At 40.6% G+C, this 10,294-nt stretch overlaps 1 protein-coding gene across 5 annotated transcripts in view; it reads left to right on the forward strand.

Moving 5' to 3' along the window:
• SLC26A11 (solute carrier family 26 member 11) overlaps window positions 1–9,716 on the forward strand; it is a 32,292-nt gene extending 22,576 nt beyond the window's left edge. Inside the window, exons 12-16 of one of the 5 annotated variants that reach the window (XM_042449426.1) lie at window positions 1,485–1,612; window positions 4,720–4,819; window positions 5,441–5,574; window positions 6,295–6,367; window positions 7,235–9,716. In XM_042449426.1, coding sequence (XP_042305360.1) covers window positions 1,485–1,612; window positions 4,720–4,819; window positions 5,441–5,574; window positions 6,295–6,367; window positions 7,235–7,329 — 530 coding nt within the window. In that variant the 3' untranslated portion in view covers window positions 7,330–9,716. The remainder of the gene's footprint in view (window positions 1–1,484; window positions 1,613–4,719; window positions 4,820–5,440; window positions 5,575–6,294; window positions 6,368–7,234) is intronic. The other 4 variants (XM_042449428.1, XM_042449424.1, XM_042449425.1 and 1 more) reach the window with 4 other exon arrangements.
• The last annotated feature ends 578 nt before the right edge of the window (window positions 9,717–10,294 follow it).

Here is a 10,294-nt window from a genome sequence, read left to right on the forward strand (position 1 = left end):
CAGATACCTACACAAGAACTCCAATCATCACCCAGGACAAAAAAGAAGCACAATAAAAATACTGGTAGACCAGGAAAAAATGATCCGTGAACCCCACTTTCTGGAAGATGAATTGAAGCACCTAGATTGGGTTCTACAGGCTAATAGTTACTCCAGCTCAGACATCAGAAGGGCTACCAGACCCAGAAAAATCCATAGGAGTGAAGACAAACAACCACCCAAAGGGCAGGTATGTTTACCATACATCAAAGGAGTCACAGATAGAATAGAGAAACATAACCTCCAGACGATCTACAAACCAACTAAGAAAATCCAGCAAATGCTGCACTTAGTGAAGGACAGGAGAGACCCTCTCATGGCCGCAGGAGTTTACCCATACTGTGCAGCTGCAGACAAGTCTACCTAGGGACTACCAAACTCAGTGTTCAAACACGAATCAAGGCACACAAGTGACACTGCAGACTGAGTCAGCCAGAAAAATCAGCAGTAGCAGAACATGTTATAAATCATCCTGGGCATAAAATGCTGTTCAAAAACACTGAAATTCTGGACCATGCCAACAACTATCAGGTCAGAATGCACAGGGAAGCCATTGAAATCCATAAACACCTGGACAATTTCAACAGGAAAGAAGAAACCCTTAAACAAAGTTTGGCTACCAGTCCTGAAAAACACCAAAATCAATATCCAGCAAATGCAAATGAAAACTACCCAGGGTAAGCAGGATTCCCAGCAGACAATGGGAGGCTTAATCCCTGTATGCCTTGCCATTCAACAACAGAACAATGCACAGATTAACAAGCAAATCACCTTTTCTCAAGCATCAGTATATATACCCTACTCTCTTCTATGCCAGCATTCTCTGAAGATGCCAGCCACAGTGCTGGCAAAACATCAGGAATAAACTCTTCTAGAACATGGCCTCATAGCCTGGAAAACCCATGAAAAACTATGGATTCTGCCCATTAAAGCCTTCGACTTCGACAATCTGAGCACTGTTCCAAAAATCATGATTTATTATTACAAGACTAGGGTAGGTGTGGCTTTCTTGATGTTGTATTGTAGTTCTTATTAGCTCTAGTCAGTACAGCCAATAGTGGGGGCTGATTGCAATTGCAGTTCAACAACATCAGGAGAACCAAACATTTCCCCACTCTTGAACTACTTTGCTCGAGGAAACTTGCCCAGTTATTCATAATCAGAACACTGCTATGATATTTTGTTTTGTTTTCATTTCAGTGTAGAAAAGTTAATTTAAAAACCCCTCACACAACCCAAAACAACATGTTTAACTTTTGTGATTTTCAGTCCTAGTTGCCTTTGTGTTAATTATGAGATATAAGCTCTTAGTGAAATCTTTTTAAGTAGGAAGGTGCTGTTTCTCTTCCATGGTTGTTTCTTTCCTTGTGCTGTGTGGCAGCCATCTTACTGCAAGTACAAACAAGCCAGTGATTTGAGTTCTGTGTATTCATTCTCTCTCTCAGGGCTGGACCTAGTGCCACTGTGTGTGACATTCTTGCTGTGCTTCTGGGAGGTGCAGTATGGCATTATAGCAGGAGTGCTGGTATCTGGCATTCTCCTGCTCTATCCCCTTGCCAGGCCACAGATAAAGGTTTGTTTTAAATCCACTGAATGAGATGTATGAATTAATATAAGATAAAGTTAAATAAGGAAAAATGTTTAAATATATTTTGTAGGTATCAGTAAAATGAGCATTTAATAGTTGATTGAATTATACAAAAAATTTATTATTGAGTTTGAAAAAGAAAGTCAATTAAAAAGTGAATAAAGGGTAGTTGTTAGCAGATAGAAAGCCAGAATTGATGAGTTAATTGTAGAAGGTTGATGTAGGTGTAAAATAGTATGAGAAAGTGTAAGCAAGGTATGAAAAAGTGTGGGGGAGTATGTGATGGGTAGAAATATGGAATGGTAAATGGAAGGATAAAGGTAGGACAGGAGGGAGTTAGAGAGGAGAGGTCGATTGATGAAAGGAAAGGGTTTTTGTGATGGAAGGATGGATGAATGAATGAGTGCTTATATTAAGAAGTGTGTGGTTATATTAAAAAGACTAAATGAAATTAGCAGTAGAGAGTATGTGCAGCTAACAGATATAGGTATAGGAAAAGGAAAAAAGAGATAGGTGGAGATAATGATGTGTGGAAAGACAGGTAAGTACTATGCAGTATTAGGTGGTATGCTGTATGGGTTGTATTGTGTTGTATGGTGGTATATTGTTTTGTATTGTGTTGTATGTGTTTTTTGTATGTGGTTTTTTTTTTTTTTTACTTAATAAAATATTTTAAAAATCTACTAAATGAGGATGCATATTGTTGACAAGGGAAAGGAAGGCAAACCCATGCCACACTATACACTTGGATGGGTAACCACAAGGTATAGATTATAGAAACATTTAGTTTTGCCCCCACCTACTACTGCTCATATATGATCCTTTTAGATCTGCAAAAGTAATGGTTGCTTTAGAAAATTTATACTGCAGGGAGTGATACTTTTATATGTATCATCATTCTTTCTGTCATGTCCAAAATCATGGAGGATGCAAAAAGTTAAAAGAAATGAAGGCGAGTGTGATGGTTTTCTCTGCTTCCTACCCTGTCTTAAATGCCATCCCAGGGAGTAAGACAGAATCAGAGGAACCTAATACCAACATGCGAAGGTTCTCTGTGGTCCCACTCCACTCCTGCTGAGCTGGATGGGACCCCTTGATCACCAAAACAACTTGCTGCCACCAGCCAAGGATTTAACCTCTTACACTCCAGCAATGCATTGGGGAATTGCTGGGGCCTTCTACTGATAACCTGCAATCAAGGCTGTTAACAGCTAAGGCTGTTAAAAGGAATGAAGGAAGAGTCAGAGTACTGAAGAAGAATGTTTATTATGAAGTAAAGAACATTAAAGAGTAAGACGTGGAGGGCAACAGGTTCTCCAGCACAAACTTGAAAGATAAGTTGCAAAATGATAATCATTTCAGCCAAACATAGGTAAAACTGCATCCCTGACTAAAGAAAAGGGCTAAAAGCTGATATCTTGCTTCTTTTTCAGCTTCTGACTCAATTGCCACAATGGTCTCTCTCCAGCAACCATCTTGAATGTTCTTTTCTAACTGCCATCTGATTGGCTGGTTGCCCTCACACTACAAGTGATGTTATCACTCCTCATATCTTAGAGTCCCCCTCCCATAGGGAAAAAGGTCCTGATAAATGGAGGGACCCCCATTTATCACAGGGAGCTCTGACTGTCAGATGATATTGTGGTAAAGCAGTCTAGGGCTGAAGGACAGAAAGGTGGAGAAGCAGTGTGCAGGGCTTTGAAAAGTTACTTTTTAAACTACAACTTCCAGAATTCTCAAACCAATATGATGGCTCTGAGAGTTACAGACCCAAAATGTAATTTTCCTAGGCTCTGAGAACTACCCAGGTTTTATTGGAATATGATCTGGGAGGGGTTGTCATGTCTCTGGAAGATCAGTTCATAGCTTAGGAGTCCTCCTGATCCACAAGTACAAGAAATATAAACAAGGAGTATTTACTGTTTCAGCTGAAACTGTTCTGAATCTGCCTGATCTGGAGACAGTTATTTATGCCTTGATTACATCAGAATTAGACTATTGCCACATGCTTTACATGGGAGCACCATAAAAATGTCCAGATGCTCCAGTTAGTGTGAAGCATTTAGAGTGGTAAAAAGTGCATGGTATCATGATCATATCACCCCATGTACTGCCCAGTTGTCTTCCAGCAAACTTCAAATAATGGTAGCAATTTTAACCTTTACAGCAGGAGTAGGCAACCTGCGGCCCGCGGGCTGGATGCGGCCCAGCGAGGCCTTGGGACCAGCCCCAGCCCAGTCCTGCCGCCAATTGCTGCCGGGGCCTTTGGCCTCTCACACGCAGGGGCAATTGTCTATAGAAGCCCCAGAAACATGCATTTATATTAACATTTTTTAAAAAATCAGCAAAAATTTTTCACATGTCCTCCACTTTTTAAAAAAAGTGTCCACCATTTGAAAATTTTGTCCTACATTTGTCCTGGGTTTTTTATTTATTTAAATTTTTAAAAATTATTTAATTAATTTTTTGGCTTCAGCCCCCCAGTTGTCTGAGGGACAGCAACCCGGCCCCCGGTTCAAAAAGGTTGCCTACCCCTGCTTTACAGTATTAAGCAACCTAGGACCTGGATGGTTATTTGAAGGACTACCTGCTCAGTAAGTGTTCATTTATTAAGGTTTGCAATAAATAGTTTTTGAAGACACTTTGGCTTTTTGTGTTGCTTTCAAACCCTAAAATCCCCACACACATTTTAGACTTGCAACTTGTTCCCATTCTCCTTCCATTAACATGTGGCTAGATGAATTTTAATGTGGCTTTCTAAATTGTCATGGTTTAAATGTTTTACTGTTATTTTAAGCAGATTTTTTAAAAAATTGAGTAGTTGGTAGCTCACCCTGGTTGGTTTCAGAAACGCAGAATATAAATACATTAAATGTAACAAATACATATATTTTCAACATGACTGGGATTTACCCAATAGAGAACAATCATTGCACAATCTTTCAGCGTGATAATTGGAAGTCTTTTGCCTTTTTTTTTCTTTCAGAGTAGCAGAGGTTTGAAATTAATTTTGATTTGTTAATTAATTTGTTGTTAATAACCAATTTCCTCTTGGATTCCCTCATAAAACTGTCTTCCAACCTATTCTGTAGGTCTTAGAACATGAGGCATTATTCATACAGCCTGCCAGTGGCCTCTATTTCCCTGCAATTGAGTTTCTCCGGGATACTGTACAGAAACAGGCCCTATCAGGTAAAGCAGCACCTTTGGTGTGATACTTGCAGTGAGGATTATGCAGAAGTAAAAGCTTTGATCACTCTTAATGTAGGAGAGTAGTAGTTCTGTAGAACTGTACCTTGAGACCCTAAATATTGACATAAAAGCAGGAAACAAGCCCCATACATTCCTGTATGTCACTTGATTAAAGCCCCATGAGACATAGGTGGAGGCAGCCTGTACCAAATGAGGAAAAACTCCTTCAGTCAGACTGGCAGAATACCAATATAGCTAGGTAGAAAAGTATACAGTGTGGGCCTGCCAGCTCCTCAAGAAGTTCCTGGGGCTATAATATTCCAGATTTACCAATGGTGGGATCAGGTTCATGATATTGGTGGTGATGGGAAGGCCCTCGTATAATTCTAATCCTCAGACGAGGAAGAAAGAGAACTGCCAGACTTAGATGTGCCCTGTTTTTAATACAACAACTTCCAGCTGGTCCCTTTCAACCTCATCAATAGGCTGTGGAAGAACCAAATGCAAGTACATTAGGTGTGAAACCAACGGTTAGGCCATAGTCAGCCTGAATTCCATTGACAGGAACAACTGCTTCGAGTTCACTCTTTCTCAAACAGCCTTCTTGTTGTCCCCCTTCAGAGCCTCGACTGCGCAGTGTTATCTTGGACTGCACCCATGTCAGCAGCATTGACTACACTGTTGTATTGGGCTTGTCTGAGCTGCTCCATGAGTTCCAGCGCAGGAGACTCTCCCTGGCCTTTGTTGGCTTGCAGGTGTGTATTCACATATGTGTATGTGTGCACAAACATATACATCATGTTTGGGCAATTGTACACTAAAAACAACAGCAACAAAAAACCCAGGTTGGCTTGAGATACAGCTTTCATTTAGGAAAGTAGGGCCAGTCCTCAGTGGCAGAGGACATTGTTCTGCAGGTCTTAGGTTTGATCCTTGATGTCTCATGTTAGAATAAAAATAAAAGGACTCAAGTAGGAGACCTGAATAATATCATGAAGCTGCTGCAGTCAAAATAAAGAGCACCAGGTTAGATGGACAAGTGATTTGATACAGAATAAGGAAGCCTCAAGCAAACTCAACATATGGAAACACTACAGTTTGTAAAAACATGAACTACCTAATCTTCTAGAATACAACCCGTCCATACAAATAGGAATATATCAAGAGATACTGAGTCAGTCCATTACCATGCTATCTACTCTGTAGTGGGCTCCTTAAGCTGTCAAGGGAATCTTTCTTAGGCTTGCAGTCCAATAATATTTTAACCAGAGACAGAAGGAACTGAATCTGAGAGCTTATACCTGCAAAGGATATGGCCCTTTGATTGCGACCATTTGCATTCGTCCAGGGTCCTTTGACTTCTTATTTAGGCCTTTTAAGTATTGGAAAACTCCTCTAAATGATGGGGGAAGGGGGGATTGGAATATAGGTTGGAATGTGTCTGTCCAATTCTTTCATATCCTTCCTGTCCACAGTCTCATGTTCTCCAGGTCTTGCTGGCTGCTGATCTGGAAGGTTTCTATAATTTTCCCAGCCTCAAGGATGCAGGTGAGTAAGGCTAGAATGATTCTGAAGAAATCTCCAAATTCTTAGAGAAACATGATTAACTTTTCAGGAATAAGGTCATTCACTGCAATTTATGGCATGTGTTCAGTTTTTGCCTTTCAATTTCCCCCCACTTTTCAAATGAAAATGGTTTCACAAAGTGGCTCATGTCAGTTTAATATGCAGTACAATGATGGATAGAGGTGCTAGGTGTGAATGAAAATCTGGGAGATTGGCCCAGATCTGAGGCTTACGAATGGAACAACTAAGACACACAAAGGAAGGGTAATGGAGGGAGAAGTTTAAATGCCAGAATGAAGTAGTGAGCAGACATTTCTATCCACTTGGGATCACACTGATCCTCCACTGCTTGTATTCTTGCTGGAATAAAGATGGCACAATTCATTGGCTCTTGGGCATCAAAATATTGCAAATATCTGGTGGCCAATGGCAGAGGCCAGAATAATATTCCAACCATATATGCTGCCCCAGGGTAATGGAGCTTGCCAGAAAGAGGAAGATAGTCAAGTTCCCTTCATCTCCTTGAACTCTGTCCAGCTGATATGGCCAGGATGATTGTCTTCTTCATTACAGTGTTCCTCCTGGGAGGAAAGGGATGCAACATCACAGTACCTTTCTGACCACTGACAGAAGCTAGACTGTTTTTCTCCCTTTTCTCTGCATGTTCTGTGTTGTTGAGGGGGAAAGTTGATCTTGGAAGGGGATTCAGCTTTGGGGGGCCTAGGTGTTATCTTTTGCTCTATCATTCCCATCTGTCTTAATTGTTTAATACAGGTGAGCCTCAACACAAGACACGTATAGTCATTTTAACATAATGTATACTTTCTTTTTCCTGTTTGTTTCCTGCAGAGAAGAGTATCGAAGAGGAACTGTGCAATGCCAGTGATATCTTGTTTAATGATGGCAGTGAAAGCATATTGCCAACATCAGGGATCATCCAGTGATGACAAGTTTTTAATGCCTTTCTCCAGTTATCATTCCTTGCCCTTGAACCGACACTCTGGGAACTTGAATAATGTAATAGATAATATAATACCTGAACTCCATTAGTTTGTAGGTGCCCTGAACTTTTTGTCTGAACTTTTTGCCATATTGTAGTATGTATTTAAAAGTTGCACAGAAGCTGGGAACTAAATAGTGTGAAGGATGAGAACTGTTATGAGATTAGGGGATGAAAAGGCAAGTAACACAAATATGATGTTTCGAGACAGTGGGAAAACTGAAGACAATTGCTATAGGAAAGCAGAACATCCAGTTATGATATATTTGCATTACCTATAATTTATTTCTTGAGTGCTTTGCACTCTAGTGAGATTGTTACAGGAATACTAATTTGGAAAAGGAAGGGAGCCAGTACAAGATGTTAAAAAATTAAATGGTGGAAGTAAGACAGCATACTAAGTGTCTGAGTGGTATATATCCTGCATTTTGTTTATTTAATTTATATCTTGCCTTTTTCCTAGGTTTGAAACTCAAGGCAGTTAGCAACATGTTCAAAAACAATTGCACCTAATACATAATAATAAAACACAATTAAACCAATAATAAAATTTTATATTAAAATACTATCAAACCAGTTATATTAAAACAGCCAGATTAAAAGCACAGCTAACAAGAGAGAAAACATACAGTGCTCTTTTAAAAAGTACCTTCATTACATGTCAATCATTTGCCAAAAACCTACTTGGATAAAAATCTTTTGTCTACCTGCAGAAAAATAACAAAGCATGGGCAAGTCCGGTCTCCCCCGGAAGTGTATTCTGCTTGGGAGCAGCCACCAGAAATACTCTTTCTCTGAGCCATTGTTTCTGGTTGTACAATATATGAAGTTTCAAGGACCAAAATGGCTCAACCATTTCTTTTACAATGCATTTGGTTTTCAAGCTCAACCAGAGCCAACAATAAGCTGAGGACAAAGGAAAAATATGAGTTTATTTGGGATTGAGCTTTGGTTGTTTGCCTGAGCTGTTTGAAGATTTTTGCAGTTGCTTTCGTTTGTTTTGACTATGTGCTCTCCTTGAGCACATGGTCTAAGGGGCAGAGCTTTTGCTGAACCACTGACTTTGTTGAAGGCAGAGCTAGCAGTCACGAGCTATATGTAGCAGCTGTCTTTGGAGCTCAACGAACAGGAGGAGAAAAGCAGACATTTTATGGGCATTTCTTGGGATATTTTGAGGGGGAAGTCTGGACAGCTGTGCCACTGCATATATAGGAAGATGAACATTGATGGCTCTGCAGTTGTTGCAGTGACCTGCAACATCTATGCCATGTTTTCATGTCAGAGGATCTGTGCTGTACCTGCAGCAAGTGCAAATTGATTGCCCTGTTGGAGGAAGAGGTGCAGCAGCTTGAGACCCACATATCTATGCTTCAACATTACAAGGAGGGTGGTGGTTGGTTGGGTTGTTTTTTTATTAAGATTGGAGCAGCCTCTTTGGGAAGGGCAAGAAATGGAACATGCCTCCAAGGAGAGTGACAGTTCTGAACACAAAAAGTAGGTACTTGGAGGAATTAGAGAAGCAAAACTATCCAAAATCATGCTTCCAGGAGTTACACAACCAATACCAAGCTCTCTTCTTAGTTGGTGATTATGAGGAACACGGACAAGCACCTCACACCTCTGAAGTCATGGAGATGACCTTAGAGCATTCTGTGGATGGAAGAGCTAATGTCAGTTCCCAGAGGCAAAAGAGATATGTGGTGGTAATAGGCAATTCCTTGTTGCAAGGAACAGAAGCAGTGCTGTGTGGGCCTGATATGTTGTCCCATGAAATATGCTGTCTCCTAGCGGTTATGTTAATGGAACTCCTGACAATACACAGCCTACTAACAGTTATTCCTTCCTTCTGATTCATGTTGTACAAATGATGTGGCAAGACATAGCCTTCAGCACACTGAAAGGGACCACAGAGCTCTGTAGAGGAAACTAATGGGCCTTGAGGCACAGGATGCTATTTCATCCCTCCTACCTGTTGAAGGACACAGATGTATAACATAAAGCATAAAAGACAGATTGAGAGTATTTGGATAAAAATTAAAAAGAAAGTTAGCATCTCCTACATCCCTCTTGGTGGATATGGGATTTCATTATTAATATCTAGCACTGGGCATGTTTTGAGAGGTCATGATGACATGTGGACAATAGGAAGTTACATCTGTAAGGTGTCATGCTGACCTGAGGACACACAGAGACCTAGATAGTACTAAACTAAATGCCTTATGGGTTTGATTATCACTTCATTCTGCCCAGCTACTTACATTTCCTCTTGCAGTGGAGAGAAAGGCAGTCCCATTGCAAAGCAATCAGAGACCATGCCCTTCACCTCAACTCCTGATGTGGTCCTAGTCACCCTTCCTGTCTGACCATCAGGGATTGTCTCAAATCTAATCCATTGCTTGTTACAGACTGCCAAAATAAAGCTGCTTCGGGTCTCTTTGGAGGTATGCTGTTTAAATGATGCATGCATCCTAAGAATCCAGAAGCTGCACCAACGCTGCACTTCAGTGCTTAGGAATGGAGTGTGGCTTTGGCGCGACCTCCGGACTTTTAGGACCCATGCATCATTTAAATAGCATACCTCCAACCCGAAGCAGCTTTATTTTGGCAGTCTGTAACAGGCCCATATTTTGTCACTGGAGCTAAAGCCATCAGCCGTTTTGGATCCTTTTTGTCAATTCCAATGGCAAACCATCAAAGCCTTTATCACAACATTTGGTAACACCAAACACCCTCAAGGGTATGAAATGGGATATAAATATACACCCCATCCATAGCTACTTTGTTCACAGATAGGGGCTCTGTTTCATGCTCTGTGTAACCCTCAGACACTGTCTGAGCCACCCTCTGTTTTCCATGGACGTGTCTTCAAGATTCATAATTATTTTTCTCTTCTACTTCCAGTTCCTCTC

This window comes from Sceloporus undulatus, chromosome 2, assembly GCF_019175285.1.
Source record: "Sceloporus undulatus isolate JIND9_A2432 ecotype Alabama chromosome 2, SceUnd_v1.1, whole genome shotgun sequence".
Taxonomy (NCBI): Eukaryota; Metazoa; Chordata; class Lepidosauria; order Squamata; family Phrynosomatidae; genus Sceloporus; species Sceloporus undulatus.